At 45.9% G+C, this 20,086-nt stretch overlaps 1 protein-coding gene across 6 annotated transcripts in view; it reads left to right on the forward strand.

The window, feature by feature from the left end:
- The window catches only part of LOC127584303 (lysoplasmalogenase-like protein TMEM86A), a 29,277-nt gene extending 23,721 nt beyond the window's left edge, over positions 1–5,556 (forward strand). For all 6 annotated transcript variants that reach the window (XM_052040993.1, XM_052040988.1, XM_052040990.1 and 3 more), the window contains 2 exons: positions 1,690–1,954; positions 3,114–5,556. In XM_052040993.1, coding sequence (XP_051896953.1) covers positions 1,702–1,954; positions 3,114–3,526 — 666 coding nt within the window. In that variant the 5' untranslated portion in view covers positions 1,690–1,701 and the 3' untranslated portion in view covers positions 3,527–5,556. The remainder of the gene's footprint in view (positions 1–1,689; positions 1,955–3,113) is intronic.
- The last annotated feature ends 14,530 nt before the right edge of the window (positions 5,557–20,086 follow it).

Below are 20,086 nucleotides of genomic sequence, written 5' to 3' on the forward strand. Positions count from 1 at the left end.
AGATATGAGATATCTTTATTAGTCACATGTACATTAAAACGTACAGTGAAACGCATCTTCTGCGTAGAGTGTTCTGGGGGCAGCCCGCAAGTGTCGCCGCACTTCTGGCGCCAAAATAGCATGCCCACAACTTCCTAACCTGTACGTCTTTGGATTGTGGGAGGAAACCGGAGCACCCGGAGGAAACCCACGCAGACACGGGGAGAATATACAAGCTCCTTACACAGACAGTGGCCGGAATTGAACCGGGGTTGCTGGCGCTGTAATAGCATTACACCAACCGCTACACTACTGTGCCTGTCCTAGTGGGCATTAGTCTGGGCATTGAACACAAGAGCAGGGAGGTTATGCTCCAACTTTATAAAACATTGGTCAGACCTCAGCATCCAATTCTGTGATAGTGAAGGATGTGATGGTGATGGAGAGGATGCAGAGCGGATTCACCAGGATATTGCCTGGGATGAGGCATTAGGAGAGACTGCAGAGGCTAAGTCTGCTGTCCTTGGAGCAGAGAAGGTTAAGAGAGGACGTGATTGAGGTATATAAAATTATGAGGAGTATAGACAGGGTAGACTGCAAGAATCTGTCCCCCTTATCAGAGGTGAATAAAACTAGAGGACAGAGATTTAGGGTAAGAGGTCAGAAATTCAGAGAGAATTTGAAGGGGACTTCTTCACACAGAGAGTGGTGTGTACATGGAACACACTGCCTGAGAGAGTGCTGGAAGCAAAACCACTGACAGTGGTTAAGAAGTGTCTGCATGAGCATTTGAATCACCCAGGGATTGAAGCCTATGGACCAAGTGCTGGGAGGTGGGATTAATGTGGATGGGTGCCCACTGGTCTGAATGAATGTGATGGGCTGAATGACCTGTTTCCCTGCTGTATGACTCTACGACTCTATGATTGTCCAGGGAAAGGAATAGTTTGGGACCAAAGAATGCGGGCTTCTTGGAGCTAACAAGCAAAGGTAAAGAACTGAGAACTGCAACTGGCAGGATAAAAAAGACCAGGGGAATCAGCAAAGGGTTAAGGGATGTCACTGTCAAAGAAAAGAGATGGTTATGGTCTGGACTTGCAATAACAGAAGTAAAGAAAAGCCTGCAGGATTGATGAACAAACATAGAGCTTAATAACAAATAGAGGAAGGGCAGAAATAACAAGGAATAAAGACAGACACGACTGCAGATGCTGGACTCTGGATCAACACACAAAGTGCTGGAGGAACTCAGCGGGTCGGGCAGCATCCGTGGAGGGAAATGGACAGTCGACGTTTCAGGTCGAGACCCTTCGTCTGGACTGAGAGAAAGAGACCCTTCAGTCCAGACAAAGAGTCTCGACCCAAAACGTCGACCGTCCATTTCCCTCCATAGACGTTGCCTGACCCGCTGAGTCCCTCCAGCACTTTGTGTGTGGCTGATAACAAGGAATGAGGTGGGTGAACAAATATTTAAGAGAATAAAATGAAGGGAAGAGAAGAAGTGAGTACCAGGTTTTTAAGAAAATTAAGGTTTGGGCAGGCTTCAAGATCTTCTGGAATAACAATGTTGTCTCAATATATTTGATTCTGGAACATTAAGGATTTTAAATAGGTATTAACATGAGTGCCAATGGTTCAAGGGATGATGTGGGGATCTGGAAAGAATACATTACATTGACAATAGTCATCGGCTGTTTTCTTGGCCTGCAGGCTAACACTGAGATGCGAAAATTGGTCCCTTTCTTCGTAACTGCCTGCATCTACATAGTCATTGGGCACGTATCCTCGATACCACTTTGGATGAAAGGACTGAGCAAAGTCTTGCCAATCATCTGTTTGTGTATTTTTATTCTGGAGAATGGAAAACAATTTGTACATCATCACCACAGTGTTCGGAAACTGCTTGTAGGCCTCTTCTTTTCAGCAATGGGTGATGCACTTCTTCTTGTGGACAATCAAGCAATTTTCATTGGAGGTAAGTGGAAGCTTCTGAGATTCTTACACAGAAGTGGAATACTGTGGTTGTGTATGTATACAGTGGTTTATCCCTAATTGATGACAGTTGACCTGGGATCCAAGGCAACTTATCTTCACATCAGGCACAAAATTAACTTAATTCATCTTGGAGTAAAGGGATTGAGGTGACCCCTACTCATCCAGAAGCAGATGGAACTCCTGCCTGCTAACCTTTGCTGAGTGTCCAGGGATTGATCCACCCGTCCAGCTGCTGAATTGGATGTGGGATATGTAGCAATAGTCAATTTGACAAATAGAGTAAAGCTCTAAAGAATAGAAGGAAATGTTCCACCTTGGAACCAATGCAACTCTACTTGAACTGTGGCTCAACAAATATTTGTGGCAGAAGTTAACTTCTGACCTCCATTTCTGTCTGTGTGGAGCTTGGACATTCTCGCCGTGACTGCTTGGGATTCCCTCGGATGCTCCGGTTTCCTCCCACGTCCTGAAGATGTGCTGGTTGTTGGTTCATTGGGAACTGGATGTTAGCACCAGTGTAGGTGTGTGGTGGGAGAATCAGTGGAGAGTTGATGAACCTGGGAGAGACAACAGGTTACAGGGACACGGGCAGGAGACTGGTTGATGGGGTATCTCTGAGGATTGGCACCGACTCATAAATCCTCCTTCAGTATCAGAAGGAACTTTTCCCATAGCTATAAAGTTGCTCAGTCTTTCCGCGGGAAGTTTCTTTAAAGTAAGGTAAGATCCAGTACCTCATGCAGGTGGCCATTTCCATGTGTGCCCGGGCAGTAGGAGGCAGTAGGCTATCTGAATATTTGTAGGGCGTCATCCATCCACCTACGTCTATGATGACACACTGAAACAAGCCAAACATCGCACTGATGGGGAGCTGGAACCTCGTCCGTTTTCCTTCGTTAATTCAGGTCACTAGGGCCAACTCTAACCGTCCTAATTTACCTTGTTTTATTCTTTCTGGTTGAAGTAAACAAGTACATGGCTGGGAGCATCCAGACAGTTCTTTTCTTACAACAAAAACTGCATTTGTGTGGCCCTTGTGCGCAGAAATGTGCCAGATGCTTCAAGATCAATCTTCCATTACATTGGTTATGAGCAAGAAGAGAATCACAGTGACTGACTTTGTCTCTTTTTGACTGCAGGTGCGGCAATGTTTGCTCTTGCTCACTGTACCTACACGTGGGCCTTTGGATTCAAGCCTCTGAATCTTCAAGCAGGAGGTTTAGTTGCTGTTGCAGTCATTCTGGGTTTGACCTTTCTCGGCATGTGCTCAAACCTATATGATGTGCTGCTGCTCAGCTGCTACTGCACTCTGATTGGACTCATGGCTTGGCGAGCCAACGCAGAGATCTTGTTCCATCACCAATGGCCTCCAGCAAAGCTGACTGGTGCAATAGGAGCCTGGCTTTTTATGGTATCGGACCTGACATTGGCTACAAACCTGCTGTGTTTTCCCGTGCCATTTCAGACTATAATTGTCATGACCACCTACTATGCAGCACAATTGCTTATTACCTTAGCTATTGTAAGAGATAATAAAAATAAGAGTGACTAGATTTCCAGTGCTTAGTTATGTGATGGAGAATTTTTATGTTACACTCTACAGTGCTTTTGATATTTTTCAACAAACAGCAAAGGATTATAAATATATCTTTAATACAAATCTCCAGCTTGTTACCTGTATACATAACCAACATGTTTTTGCTTACACTTCGTTGTTATAGAGTCACAGATTTATAGCATTGTACGGCATACAGACAGGCCCTTCGGCCCACCATGTTGTATGTACCTATACTCAACCCACTTGCCTGCATTAATTCCATATCCCTCTATGCCCTGCTCTTTCAAGAATCTGTCCAGATGACTCTTAAATGTTGTTACTGTTCCTGCCTCCACCACCTCCTCTGGCAGCTCATTCCAGGCACCAACTACTCTCTGTGTGAAAAATTTATCCTTCAGATCCCCTTTAAACCTCCTCTCTCTCACCTTAAACCTATGCCCTCCGCTTTTAGACACCCTGACCCTGGGAGACAGACTCTGGCTGTCTACCCTAATTGTTCCTCTAATAATTATATGTACCTCTCTCATTGCCACCTCTCAGCCTCCTTTGCTCCAGGGAAAACAGACCCAGCCTATCCAGTCTCTCCTTATAACTCAAGCTCTCCAATCCAAGCAACACCCTTGTGAATATCTTTTGCATCCTCTCTAGCTTAATCACATCTGTAACGTGGCAACCAGAACTGCACACAATACTCCAAGTGCGGCCTAACCAATGTTTTGTACAACAGTAACGTGATGTTCCCACTCTTGTACTTAATGCTTCAGCCAATGAAGGCAAGCGTGCCCAACACCTGTGTACTCCTCGGTCTCTCTGTTCAACAACAGTCTCCAGGCCCTGCCATTCACTGCGCATGTCCTGGCCTGCCTAAACTTCCCAAAATGTATCACTTTGCACTTCAATTTCATTTGCCATTCCTCTGCCCACTTTCTATGTTGATCTAGATCCTGCTGTAACCTTAGACGACCTTTCTCGCTATCCACCACACCGCCAATTTTGGTGTCACCTGCAGACTTACTAATCATGTCACCTACATTCTCATCCAGATCATTAGTAGATATGACAACAACAGAGGACCCAGCACCAAAATCTGCAGCACACCACTGGTCAGAGGCCTCCAATCTGAGAAGCAACCTTCCATTTACACTCCCTCCCTCCAACACCAAACCAATTTTGTATCCAATTGGCTAGCTCACCCTGGACCCCATGTAATCTAAGCTTCAGGACCAGCCTACCATGTGGGACCTCGTCAAAGGCCTTGCAATAGTCCACATAGACAACACCTACCACCCTGCTCTTGTTAACCCTCTTGGTCACCTCTTCAGAAAAGTCAATGAGATTCGTAAGACATGATTTGCCACACACAAAGTCATGCTGACTATCCCTAATCAGTCCTTGCCATTCCAAATTCAAATAAGTTCTGTCTCTTGTTACGGACTCGGTGAATGTCCCTTTAAGATAGAGTAGTAGTGTGTGTGTGTGTGTGTGTGTGTGTGTGTGTGTGTGTGTGTGTGTGTGTGTGTGTGTGTGTGTGTGTGTGTGGCGTGCTTACGTCAACAGAAGATAAAGGACGTAATGACGTTGTTGAAGAGGTCAGTCGAAGTCAAAGAGGGAGAGAGAGAGAGAGAGAAAAAGGAGAGAGACGCCAGCCTGCTAGTTTCTCTATCGATGGATGAGAAACAATAACTGTGTCTGTTACTACAATCCACGTATGGAAATTGGAAGTAATCCGGTGGAGTTCACTTTGTTGCTGACCTGTAGAGGGAAACAGGTATTTGTGTGGATGACCATGAGTCGGATGCTTTTCAGGGTGAGGAAGTCACTACCGTAAACACTGAGGTGTTGTTTGGGTTCCATCGTGGAACATTTGGATTGCATGATTACTCTCTCTATGTTTTCTACATCTACGTCTTATCTTCAGACAACGGTGGTTGTTGAAGAAGCCTTTGCTCACGTTTCACCTTATGGCTTGCTGAACTGAACTTTAAGAACCATTCCTGGACTTGGAGTTTGGGACTTTGCCACACACACACACGAAGAGCTTAGTTTTTGGGGTTAATGTTCAAGGTTTAACATTTTTACTTCTAACATTCTAACATATTTACTTTTATTTTTCTTATTATCGTAAGTAGTTATTAATAAAGTAGTTTTTAACACTGAATCATGACTCAGTGTGTTTCTTTTGTTGCTGGTTCGTGACACTCTCAGAATCCCTTCGAATACCTTTCCCACCACTGATGTTAGGCTCACGGGCCTGTAGTTCCCTGGCTTATCCCTGCTGCCCTTCTTAAATAAAGGCACAACATTCGTTATCTATGTTCCAGTCTTCCAGTGCCTCACCTGTCTTCTTACCTCCTATGTCCATGGAAACTCAGTTTGATAAATGGGGGATAAATGGCAGGGCAGGCATGGCAGTGTAGTGGTTAGCATGATGCTATTACAGCGCCAGCGACCCGGGTTCGATTCTGGCCACTGTCTGTAAGGAGTTTGTACGTTCTCCCTGTGTCTGCATGGGTTTCCTCCGGGTGCTCCGGTTTCCTCCCACATTTCAAAGACGTACGGGTTAGGAAGTTGTGGGCATGCTATGTTGGTGCCGGAAGCGTGGCGACACTTGCGGACTGCCCCCAGAACACTCTACACAAAAGATGCATTTCACTGTGTGTTTCGATGTACATGTGACTAATAAAGAAATCTTATCTTATCCAATGTACACGAGACCATGCTCATCCATCAATCTTGTTCCTTGGTTAGAAAGCTTGCTATCATTCCCTTGATGACTGCGCAGAGACTGGAAAATTGGAATACTCAAGGTTAAAAACGTACAACTTTGGACTGTTTGGTCTTGTTTTACTCTTTACCCAACATGATCCTTGCTGTCTACCAGCTGCCCTCATCCAACAAGCTGGCTTTCAAATGCAAATAACTGTCCAATTTGTGCATATATAGTTATCCTATAATTCGTTCTGTTTGAATTTTGTTGTCCTACATAAATAGAAAAGACTGATTTTTCCCTCTGTTATCAGAACCCCAAGATCGTACCAGCAACGTAAGATACATAATATGGAACAAGACAACATAAATTAATTTTGTGAGTGGTTCTAGAGGCCCTCATAGTTCAGGACAATAAGACTTGGGCATTGTTACTTTACCCTCTTATTGTTTTGATTAATAAACTGGAGAACGCTCAGACATGGACCTGTTGTGTGTTTTTCTGCTCTTTTCTGGGTAAATCTGAAGTCTTACAATCCACCTTTGAATACCTCACCTTTAGTAAGGCATATTAAGTTGTTTGAAGTCCATGTTTCATACGCAGTGACGACAGGCTGTAAAAATACTTTTTTCAATTGAATTTTGCTAAGTAAAATATCAACATTGGTGAAAATATTGAACTTGAGTTTCTTTTCTGGGCATTTGTTTGATCCATTCAGCCAAGAATCTGACTGGTCGAAAGTAATCATGTGGTCCTTCCCCATTACTTCCTTCCCCATTACTTCTCCAGTGATCAGATTGATCCAAAAGTTACTGCTCACTAGATTTCTCTTCTTCCAGGAATGCTGCCCATTTCTGAACCCCACTCAGATCTCTGGTCTGCCTCAGTCAAGAACAAAGTCTCTTCCCACCCAGTCTCCCTACTTGATCCATCTCTCCCCTCAGCAGCTGTGGACCTCCATTCTCCCCAAAGTCCATGTTGAACACTTGAGTTTGTCTCTCCCGAGCAGTAGCGTGGGAAGATGCAGGGATTAGGCACAGTAGAGATCCTTTTATCCTTTTACCTTCCTTTTATCCAGCTCTCAAACCCGACCTGTCTCAATGAGGACAGTCAAATGGGGATCATGATTAAACTAATCTCCAAAAGTCTAATGAAACTACACACAGTATGAATTTTGTGAGTCAATTCAAAAGTCCATACATTAAGAAGACGTGAATTTTAATGCTTGCTGTTTTAAACATGACTACAACGAGACTGGGTGGATCACAGGCAAGAAAAATTAGGATCATTACCCTCAGGGAAGGGTGACAATGTGGAACTTGTCTCTCTGTTAGGAACACACACAGAATCATTTATGCAGTTGTGATATGTGGGGACCTAAATCCTTTATCTATCTAACTGAATCACTTTTGGAATGTAAATTACTGACCAACAACAGTGGGAGTCCAAGAACTGTACTGACATCCTGGAGAATTCACAGTGCTGGACAGAAACAATGAGAGAATGCCAGAAAACATTAATTTATGTAGTCAGATCTCAGAGATAAGTGAAAGAAATAATCTCAGAGAAATCTTGGCTGTGCCCCAGAGAATAGACAGAGTTATTACTGAACCGTTTATAGCCCTCTCATGTATCAACAGCATTTTACCTAAAATAATGCAGATTTAGTTTTAAATACACATCAGGGACTTGAAGCAGGAAAGATGAAAAATATATGTAGCTGAAGATCTGGTTGTAGGTGGAAGTCGTGTGGTGGATACGCAAACAGAGAATCCATTATACTGAGCCATTAGGGACCATGGAGAATGGGAGAGTGGATAAGCAAGCAACTTTGGTGGTGGGAGGGAAACAGTCAAATGTAAAATAGGGGGAAGGGAAATCTCAGAGACTAATGCAGGGATAAAGAAGAGTTGGAGAACTGCAGGCACAGTGTGGTATCTTGGTGAGGGGTGGGCACATTCGAGATAAAATGAAGGTCCAGCTCTCAAACCTGGTCTGTCTCCATGAGGACAGTTAACTGATGAGAGATTTGGGTTGCAGGGTTGAGAACTGAAGCAAACTTGTCAAAGAGGATTTACCTTTCATTAAATCATGAGACTTGGTTTGAAGATAATGTTGCATGGGTTTAATACCAAAATGTATTGATGAGGGCAATGTGGTTGATATGGTCTACACAACTTCAGTAAAGCCTTTGACAAGATCCCACGTAGGAAACTGGTTGAAAAGGTTAAAGCCCGTGTAACCTGGACAAGCTGGTAAACTGGATCCAAAGTTATCTTGGTAACAGAAAGCAAAGGGTGATAGTGGAAGGTTGTTTTTGTGACCATTTGTGTACCACAAATACCCTGAGGCCCTCTTCATTATTGCAGGTGACTTCAACCAGGCCAACCTCAAGAGTGTGTTACCAAAGTACTACCAGCAAGTCTCCTGTCCCACCAAGGGCCTTAACACCCTTGACCATTTCTATACAACCATCAAAGGGCCACCCCCTGCCCTCACTTTGGTAAATCTGACCTCCTCCCTGCATACAAACAGAAGCTGAAACGCAAGGATCCAGTACAGAGAGTCGTGCAGTGCCGGTCTGAGGAAATAGATGAGCTTCTACATGACTGCTTTGAGTCAGTGGACTGATCCATGTTCAAAGACTCAGCTGCCAGCCTTGATGAGTATGTTACCACCATCACGGAATTTATCAGCAAGTGTGTTGAGGACTGTGTACCAAAGAGGACAATACGGGTGTTCCCAAACCATGGATGAACTGGGAGATCCACTCCTTACTGAAGTCAAGGACTGCTGCATTCCAATCAGGTGACCCTGACCTTTACAAGAAATCGAGATATGACTTTCGTAAAGGTATCAGGAATGCCAAGAGACAATACTGGTTCAGAATACGAGCCCAGATGAGCCGGCAGTTATGTCAGGGCTTACGTGCTATAACGGGCTACAAAACAAAGTCTGGCAGCATCGTCAACAACAGCGCGTCCCTTCCTGATGAGCTTAACGCATTCTATACGCGTTTTGAACAGAAGGGGAGTGGATTGTCACCACCCACCCTGACAGCCTCCAGTGCAATCCATGGTCACTATTGAGGACATAAGATCAGTCTTTCGGAGAGTGAACCAGAGGAAAGCATCTGGCCAAGATGGTGTCCCTGGCCATGTGCTCAGATATTGTTCTGATCAGCTGGTGGGGGTATTTGCAGACATATTTAACCTCTCCCTGCTTCAATCTGAGGTTCCCACCTGTTTTAAGAAGACCACTATCATCCTGGTACCTAAGAAAAACAAGGTAACATGCCCTAATGACTACTGACCAGTGGCTCCAACATCCACCATCATGAAGTGCTTTGAGAGGCTGGTCATGGCACTCATCAACTCCAGACAACCTCGACCCACTGCAACTTGCCTACCGCTGAAACAAGTCTACAGTGGACGCCATGTCCCTGGCCCTACCCTCATCTCTGGAGCATCTGGACAGTAAAGACACATACGTTACACTATTGTGTATTGACTACAGCTCCACCTTCAATACTATAATTCAAAGCAAACTCATCACCAAACTCCGAGACCTGGGACTCAACACCTCCCTCTGCAAATGGATCCTTGACTTCCCGACAAACAGACCGCAATCAGTGAGGATAGGCAGCAACAGTTCTGGCACGATTATTCTCAACACTGGTGCCCCACAAGGCTGCGTCGTCAGCCCTCTACTCTACTCCCTATATACTCATGACTGTGTGGCCAGATTCTGCTCTAACTGCATCTACAAGTTTACAGATGATACCACCGTAGTGGGTTGTATCTCAAATAGTGATGAGTTGGAGTACAGGAGGGAGATAGAGAGCTTAGTGACAATAAGCTGATGAACAAGGCATGCAGGATATTTGCCTTCATTAGTCAGGACATAGAAGGGAAATTGTGACATAGCTGTATAAAACTTAGGTTGGGCCACATTTGGAGTACTGTGTGCAGTTCTGGATGCCACACTATAGGAAGGATGTGGTGGTTCTGGAGAGGGTGCAGAAGATGTCAGCAAAACAAAAGAGCTGGTCATTGTCTTCAGGAAGGGGGTGGTGTACATGCACCTGCCTACATCAATGGTGCTGAGGTCGAGAGGGTTGAGAGCTTCAAGTTCCAAGGAGTGAACATCACCAATAACCTGTCCTGATCCAAACACGTAGACGCCACAGCCAAGAAAGCTCACCAGTGACTCTACTTCCTCGGGAGGCTAAAGAAATTTGGCATGTCCCCTTTGACACTCACCAACTTTTATCGATGCACCATAGAAAGCATCCTATCTGGATGCATCATGGCTTGGTACAGCAACTGCTCTGCCCAGGACCGCAAGAAACTGCAGTGAGTTGTGGACACAGCCCACCGCGTCACGGAAACCAGCCTCCCCTCCTTGGACTCTGTTGCCTCTCACTGCCTTGGTGAAGCAGCCAGCATAATGAAAGACACCACCCACCTGGGTCATTCTCTCTTCTCCCCTCTCCCATCAGGCAGAAGATACAGGAGCCTGAGAGCACGTACCACCAGGCTCAAGGACAGATTCTATCCCGCTGTTATAAGACTATTGAACGGTTCCCTTATACGATGAGATGGACTCTTGACCTCACAATCTACCTTGTTATGACCTTGTACCTTATTGTCTACCTGCAATGCACTTCCCTGTAGCTGTGACACTTTACTCTGTATTCTGTTATTGTTTTTACCCTGTACTACCTCAATCTGTTGTGTAATGAGTTGATCTGTATGATCGGTATGCAAGACAAGTTTTTCACTGTACCTTGGTACAAGTGACAACAATAAACCAATACCACAGGGATTAGTGCGGGGATCCTTACTGTATGTTGCATACATTAATGACTTGGATATGCATAGAGAAGGTATGATTAAGAAGTCCACAAATGACCTGAAAATTGGTTTTGAGGAGGATAGTTATAGGCTGCAGGATGATATTGATTGTTTTGTAAGATGCGTCAGAACAGTGGCAGATGGTCTGATAACCGTGAAGTGATGCACTTTGGGGTGACTAATAGGGGTGGGCCAGGCACAATGAATGGTAGAGCCCAAGGGAGTATTGAGGAGCAGGGGGACCTGGTATACAAATCCATGGAGCCGTGACGGTGGAAGCACAGGACAATAAGCTGATGAACAAGGCGTGCAGGATATTTGCCAGGACATAGAAGGGAAATTGTGACATAGCTGTATAAAACTTAGGTTGGGCCACATTTGGAGTACTGTGTGCAGTTCTGGATGCCACACTATAGGAAGGATGTGGTGGTTCTGGAGAGGGTGCAGAAGACGTTCACCAGGATGTTGCCCGGTTTAGAGAGTATTAGCTATAAGGAGAAGTTGGACAGAGTTGGATTATTTTCTCTGGAGCGTCCAAGGCTGAGGGGTGACCTGATAGGAGTTTATAAGATTATGAGAGGCATTGATAGGGTAGAGTTTTTATCACCAGGGTGGAAATGTCAAATACCAGAGGGCACTGCTTTAACATAGAACATAGAACGGTACAGGCCCTTCGGCCCACAATGTTGTGCCGACATTTTATCCTGCTCTAAGATCTATCAAACCCTTCCCTCCCACATAGCCCCCATTTCTCTATCATTCATTTCTCTATCATCTTTATCTAAAATAATTAATTTAAGTAGGATCTGAATGCTACAACCTATGCAGAGTTGCCAAGGAGTTTTGGATATTGATGTTTTTTTAAACTGTGGGCTGCCACTGTGATAAAATGGGGACTGCACAGTGGTATAGCCGGTAGAGATCATTGCTCCAGTGACCCAGGTTCAATCCTGACCTCCGGTGCTGTCTGTGTGGACTTTGCTGGTTCTCTGTGACCATGGGTTTTCTCCCAGGGCACTCTAGTTTCTTCCCACATCTCAAAGAGTTGGTGGGTTAATTAGCTGCTGGAAATTGCCCTTGGTGCATGCAAGTATGGGGTAGAATCTGGGGCAGAAGGTGAGGGAGGAAAATTTAAAGGAGATTCATAAGATTACGAGAGGCATAGATAGGGTAGGCAGAATCTTTTTCCCAGGGTGGAAATGTCAAGTACTAGAGGACATGCATTTAAGGTGAGAGGGGGAAAGTTTAAAGGAGATGTGTGGGGCACGTATTTTACACAGAGAGTGGTGGGTGTCTGGAAAATGTTTCCAGGGGAGATGGGAGAAGCAGATAGGACAGCAACATTTAAGAGGAATTTAGACAGATACCTGAACAGGCAGAGAATGCAGGAATGCAGACCATGTGCAGGCTGATAGGATTAGTTTAATTTGGCACAGACATTGTGGGCCAAAGGGCCTGTTCCTGTGCTGTGTTGTTCTAAATTTTAACTTTACAAAACATTGCTTGGATTACAGCTGGAGCACTGCGCACAGTTCTGGCCACCACACCATCGGAAGGGTGTGACTGCACAGGAGAGGGTGCAGAGGAGATTCACCAGGATGTTGCCCTGGGATGAAGTGTCATGAGGAGAGACCGGATAGGCTGGGTTTGTTCTCGGAGTGGTGGAAGCTGAATGGGATCCAATAGAGGTGTACAACATTATGAGGGGCATAGGTAGGGTAGTTAAATAGGAATCTATTCCCCATAGCAGAGGGGTTTAAAGCTCGAGGGCTTAGGTTTAGGGTAAGGGGTAAGAGGTTTTGGTATTGGTATTGGTATTGCTTTATTATTGTCACTTGTACCAAGGTACAGTGAAAAACTTGTCTTACAAACCGATCATACAGGTCAATTCATTACACAGTGCAGTTACATTGAGTTAGTACTGAGTGCATTGATGTAGTACAGGTAAAAACAGTAACAGTACAGAGTAAAGCATCACAGCTACAGAGAAAGTGCAGTGCAATAAGGTGCAAGGTCACAACAAGGTAGATTGTGAGGTCAGAGTCCATCTCATTGTATAAGGGAACTGTTCAATAGTCTTATCACAGTGGGGTAGAAGCTGTCCTTAAGTCTGGTGGTACGTGCCCTCAGGGTCCTGTATCATCTACCTGATGGAAGAGGAGAGAAGAGAGAATGTCCCGGGTGGGTGGGGTCTTTGACTATGCTGGCTGCTACACCAAGACAACGAGAGGTAAAGACAGAGTCCAAGGAGGGAAGGCTGGTGTCCATGATGCACTGGGCTGTGTCCACAACTCTCTGCAGCTTCTTGTGGTCCTGGGCAGAGCAGTTCCCGTACCAAGCCGTGATACATCCAGATAGGATGCTTTCAATGGTGCATCGCTAAAAGTTGGTGAGAGTCAAAGGGAGTAAACTAAATTTCTTTAGCCTCCTGAGGAAGTAGAGGCGCTGGTGAGCTTTCTTGGCCGTGGCATCTACGTGATTTGACCAGGACAGGCTGTTGGTGATGTTCACACCCAGAAACTTGAAGCTCTCAACCCTCTCGACCTCAGCACCATTGATGTAGGCAGGTGCATGTACACCGCCCCCTTTCCTGAAGTCAATGACCAGCTCTTTTGTTTGGTTGACATTGTTTTCATGACACCATTCCACTAAGCTCTCTATCTCCTTCCTGTACTTCGACTCATCGCTGTTGGAGATACGGCCTACAACGGTGGTATCATCTGCAAACTTGTAGATGGAGTTAGAGCAGAATCTGGCCACACAGTCATGAGTGCATAGGGAGTAGAGTAGAGGGCTGAGGACGCAGCCTTGTGGGGCACCAGTGTTGAGAATAATCGTGCCGGAGGTATTGCTGCCTATCCTCACTGATTGTGGTCTGTTGGTTAGAAAGTCAAGGATCCAGTTACAGAGGGAGGTGTTGAGTCCTAAGTCTCAGAGTTTGGTGATAAGTTTGCTTGGAATTATTGTATTGAAGGCAGAACTGTAGTCAATAAACAATAGTCTAACGTATGTGTCTTTACTGTCCAGATGCTCCAGAGCTGAGTGTAGGGCCAGGGAGATGGCATCTGCTGTAGACCTGCTTCACCGATAAACGAATTGCAATGGGTCCAGGTTGTCTGGGAGGCTGGAGTTGATGCGTGCCATGACCAACCCCTCAAAGCACTTCATGATGGTGGATGTCAGAGCCACTGGTCAGTAGTCATTGAGGCATGTTACCTTGCTTTTCTTTGGGACTGGGATGATAGTGGTCTTCTTAAAACAGGAGGGAACCTGAAATTGAAGCAGGGAGAGGTTAAATATGTCCGCAAGTACTTCTGCCAGCTGGTCAGCACAAGATCTGAGCACACGGCCAGGGTCACCATCTGGGCCAGGTGCTTTCCTCGTGTTCACTCTCTGGAAGACTGATCTTACGTCCTCCACTGTGATCACAGGTTCAGCTGTGTCGGAGGCTGTCAGGGTGGTTGGTGACAATCCACTTCTCTTTTGTTCAAAACGCGCATAGAAAGCGTTAAGTCCATCAGGAAGGGATGCGCTGTTGTTAGCTATGCAGCCCGACTTCGCCTGGTAACCTGTTATGGCATGTAAGCCCTGCCATAACTGGCAGCTTTTTTGGGTGGATCTAAAGAAGAACCTTTTCACCCAGAGGGTGTTTGGGATCAGGAACACACTGCCTGAGGAGGTGGTGGAGGCAGAGACTCTCACAACATTTAAGAAGTATCCAGAAGAGCATTTGAATAGCCAAGACACAGAGGGCTAAGGACCAAATGCTGGAAAATGGGCTTGGTACAGATGGGTGGTAGGTGGTCTGCATGGACAGGGTGGGTGAAGGGCCTGACTGAGAAAAACTGAGAGGTGGACTGAGAACCGGACAGTTCTGATACAAACAGACAAAGTCAGTTACTTGAAGCTAATGAATTTGAGTCTGAGCATAGAAACGGGAGAAGACCACTCGGCCCCTCAAGCCTGCCCCACCATTCTCTATGATCATGGCTGCTCTGACCCAGGCCTCATCTCTCTGTCCATTTCCCCATCACCTTCAACTCCCGGAACTTCCAAAAGCTTTTCTACTTCTTTAGATACCCCAATGGTCCCACCTCCACAACCCTCTGGGATAGAGCAGTCCAGAGACTCAGAACCATCTGTCAGAAGACACTCCTATGTACATCACATTTAAATGATCGTCCCCAACCTTATAACTACATCTTCTCATTTGAAATTCTTCCACTAGCGGAAACATCTCAACATCTATCCTGTCTTGCCCCCTTAGCATCTCATATGTTTTGATAAGATCACCTTCATTCTCTTGAACTCCAAGCAATATCGTCCTAATTTCTTTAGCCCCTCATGGTAGGACAACCAGAAGTTAGCTTAGTAAACCCCTTCTGGACTGTGTCCAATACAAGTATATTCTTTCTTAAGAAAGTAGACCAAAACTGTGCACGGCACTCCAGGTTTCAGAAGCATACAGGAGTGAAAGGATCACTGTGTTGCTGCCCCTATCAGCTGTGCTTCACACTGAATGAATTTAGATAGCAAGAGTCACCAGGAGGAACATTTGATTGCTTTAAATACTCAGCAGGAGGGACCTCCATTGTGATGAATACTGAGTACTTCTACCTTTAGAACATCGAACGTTACAGCACAGTACAGGCCCTTCGGCCCACGATGTCTAGCACTGGGAAGATTCCAATGAGAAAGAATCGGGTAAGGTAAATATCTCACATTCTGATACACAGGTACAAGGATGAGGTAAAGATTACAATATGGATGGAAAAGCGGATAAGTACAATCTGTAAATGACTGAGAAATGGGGTGGGGGAAGGGGAGGGGGGGAACAGTATTTGTGACTTATGATCCTGTTTTGCGTCAGCGTCTCTGGGCTTGGGTTGGGCCTGTGTCCTTTTGAAAAGTGAGTGTAGACAACAGAAGAATACCCCGTCAAACTGGTCACACAGTCCAGACGAAGGGTCTCGACCCGAAACGTCGGCTGTCCATTACCCTCCACAGATGCTGCCTGACCCGCTGAGTTCCTCCAGCATCTTGTTTGTCAAATCAAACTGGTCGGTATCTAATTGGGCTGAAGAGCCTGTTTCTGTGCTGTACACCTGTATGACAAACGCTGAGGTGACGTGTTCCAAATCTGAAAAGTCTGGTGATTCCAACTGCACAAATGAAGAATGGCACCTGGACAAAATGTTCAGGGGCATTTGTGAAAGTGGCCCCCACTGTAAATCTGCACCTTCAGGAAGCAAAAAGAGAGGAGTATGAAATGTGTCGGTAGCAATGGCTCCAGGGTGCTGGTGTAGCTGGATGAACTTGGCAGCCCTGACCTTCAGTTAAAAAAGAATTAAGCCCTTTTCTCATGTGTCATCACATCCCCCAGATCCAATTAATCATCGAGTCATAGTTATACAGCACGGAAACGGGCCCTTCGGCCCAAATCACTCATGCCAACCAAGCTGTCTTCCTGAGCTGGTCTCACTTGCCTGCATTTGGCCCGTATCCCTCTAAACCTTTCCTGACCACGTACCTGTCCACAAGTCTTCTAAATGTTGTATTTGTACCCACCTCTCCCACTTCCTCTGGCAGCTCGTTCCATATACCCACCACCCTCTATGTGAAAATCTTGCATCTCAGTTCCCCTTTACAACTTTCCCCTACCCTGGGAAAAAAAATTGTGATCATCCACTCTATCCCTGCCCCTCTGCAAGGTCACCACTCAGCCTCCTTTGCTCCAGGGAAAGTCCGAATCTATCCAATCTCTCCTCATTACTCAAGTCCTGGCAACATCCACGTGAATCTTTTCTGCATCCTCGCTAGCTTAATCCCATCTTTCATCATAAGTGGCAGTGATGCTTCACTCCCCAATGAGCTCAACACCTTTTATGCACACTTTGAAAGGGAGAATAACACTACACCTGTGCGAATCCCCACAGCATCTGGCGACCCTGTGATCTCTGTTTCGGAGGCTGACATCAGAACATCCTTCAAGAGGGTGAACCCTTGCAAGACGTCAGGCCCTGACGGTGTACCTGGCTGGGTACTGAAAATCTGTGCCGACCGACTGGCTGGAGTGTTGAAGGACATCTTCAACCTCTCACTGCTGCAGTCGGAGGTTCCCACCTGCTTCAAAAGGGCATCAATCATACCAGTGCCCAAGAAGAGTAGGGTGAGCTGCCTCAATGACTATCGCCCGGTAGCACCCACATCTACTGTGATGAAGTGCTTTGAGAGGTTGATCATGGCTAGAGTTAACTCCTGCCTGAGCAAGGACCTGGACCCGCTGCAATTTGCCTACCACCACAACAGGTCTACAGCAGATGCAATCTCACTGGCTCTCCACTCTGCTTTGGAGGACCTAGACAACAGCAAAACATACGTCAGGCTGCTGTTTATCAATTACAGCTTGGTGTTCAACACCATCATCCCCTCAGTACTAATCAACAAGCTTCAAAACCTGGGCCTCTGTACCTCCCCCTGGAACTGGATCCTCGACTTCCTTATAGGGAGACCACAGTCAGTGTGGATAGGTGATAACATCTCCTCGCTGTCACCTCAAGGATGCGTGCTTAGCCCACTGCTCTACTCTCTCAACACTCATGCCTGTGTGGCTAAGCACAGCTCAAATGCCATCGATAAATTCAGAACCAGAACAGAATCAGAACCAGGTTTATTATCACTGACATGTCGTGAAATGTGTTGTTTTGCGACAGCAGTACAGTGCAAGACGTAAAAATTACTGTAAGTTACAAAAATAAATAAATAGTGCAAAAGAAGAATAACAAGGTAGTGTTCATGGGTTCATGGACCGTTCAGAAATCTGATAGTGGAAGAAGCTGTTCCTGAAACGTTGAGTGTGGGTCTTCAGGCTCCTGTACTTCCTCCCCGATGGTAGTAACATAAAGAGGGCATGTGCTGGGTGGTGAGGGTCCTTAGTGATGGATGCTGCCTTCTTGAGGCATCGCCTCTTGAAGATGTCATCGATGGTGGGGAGGGTTGTGCCCGTGATGGAGCTGGCTGAGTCTACAACCCTCTGCAGCCTCTTGCAATCCTGTCCATTGGAGCCTCCATACCAGAGGGTGACGCAACCAGTCAGAATGCTCTCCACCGTACATCTGTAGAAATTTGTAAGAGTCTTCAGTGACATACCAAATCTCCTCAAACTCCTAATGAAGTAGAGCTGCTGGCGTGCCTTCTTCGTGATTGCATCAATGTGTTGGGCCCAAGATAGATCCTCTGAGATGTTGACGTCCAGGAACTTGAAGCTTCTCATCCTTTCCACCGCTGACCCCTCAATGAGGACTGGTGTGTGTTCTCCCGACTTCCCCTTCCTGAAGGCAGCAATCAATTCCTTGGTGTTACTGACGTTGAGTATGAGTGCTCCAAAGCCGAGTGGCAAGCCAGTGAGATTTTGTCTGCTGTATGACACAACAGTTGGCAGAATCTCAGATGGTGACGAGGAGGCGGACAGGAGTGAGATAGATCGGCTGGTTGAGTGGTGTCACATCAACAACCTCGCATTCAATGTCAGCAATTCCAAAGAATTGATTGTGGACTTCAGGAAGGGGAAGTCAGGAGAACACACACCAGTCTTCATTGAGGGGTCAGCGGTGGAAAGGGTGAGCAGCTTCAAGTTCCTGGTCGTCAACATCTCAGAGGATCTATCCTGGGTCCAACTAATTGATGCAATCACGAAGAAGGCACACCAGTGGCTCTACTTCATTAGGAATTTGAGGAGATTTGGTATGTCACCAAAGACTCTTGCAAATTTCTATAGATATACGGTGGAGAGCATTCTGACTGGTTACATCACCGCCTGGTATGGAGGCTCTAATGCACAGGATGACAAGAGGCTGCAGAGGGTTGTAGACTCAGCCAGCTCCATCAAGGGCACAACTCTCCCTACCATTGAGGACATCTTCAAGAGGCGGTGTCTCAAGAAGAATGGCATCCATCACTGTGGACCCTCACCATCGGGACATGCCCTCTTCCCGTTACTACCATCGGGGAGAAGGTACAGGAACCTGAAGACCCACGCTCAATGTTTCAGGAACAGCTTCTTCCCCTCCGCCATCAGATTTCTGAACGGTCCATGAACCCATGAACACTACCTCATTATTCCTTTTTTTTGCACTATTTTGTAATTTATGGTAATTTTATGTCTTTGCACTGTACTGCTGCTGCAAAACAACACATTTCACAACATATAAGTCAGTGATAATAAACCTGATTCTGATTCTGATTATAGTCTGGAGACCAGACCTGCACACAATACTCCAGGTGGGATCTCACCAGCTGTAACATGGCATCCCAACTCTTGTACTCAATAATGCCCCGTCAGATGAAGGCAAGCATGCCATACGCTTTCTTCACCACTTTATCTGTCTGTGTTGCCACTTTTAGGGAACTATATGCTTATATCCCTTGGTCTCTCTGTTTTACAGCACTCCGCAGAGCCCCGTCATTCACTGTGTATGTCCTTATCTGAGTTAAATTCCATCTGTCATTCCTTTAGAGTCACAGAGCACTACAGCACAGAAACAGGTCCTTTGGCCCATCTAGTCCATGCCGACCTGATCTTCTGCCTAGTCCCATCTACCTGCACCTGGACCTCATCCCTCCAAGCCCGTCCCATCCATGTGCCTATCCAAACTTCTCTTAAATGTTACAGTTGAAACGCATCTACCACTTCCGCTGGCAGCTCGTTCCACACTCGCACCACCCTCTGAGTGAAGAAATTTCCCCTCAGATTCCCCTTAAATATTTTACCTTTCACCCTAAACCTATGACCTCTAGTTCTAGTCTCACCCAACCTGAGGGGAAACAGCCTGCATGCATTCACCCTATCTATACCCCTCATAATTTTGTAGACCTCTATAAGACTGCGCTTCAGGGAATAAAGTCCTAACCTATTCAACATTTCCCTGTAACTCAGGTCCTCAAGTCCCAGCAACATTTGTGTAAATTTTCTCTGCACTCTTTCAAGCTTAT

Source organism: Pristis pectinata, chromosome 29, assembly GCF_009764475.1.
Source record: "Pristis pectinata isolate sPriPec2 chromosome 29, sPriPec2.1.pri, whole genome shotgun sequence".
NCBI lineage: Eukaryota > Metazoa > Chordata > Chondrichthyes > Rhinopristiformes > Pristidae > Pristis > Pristis pectinata.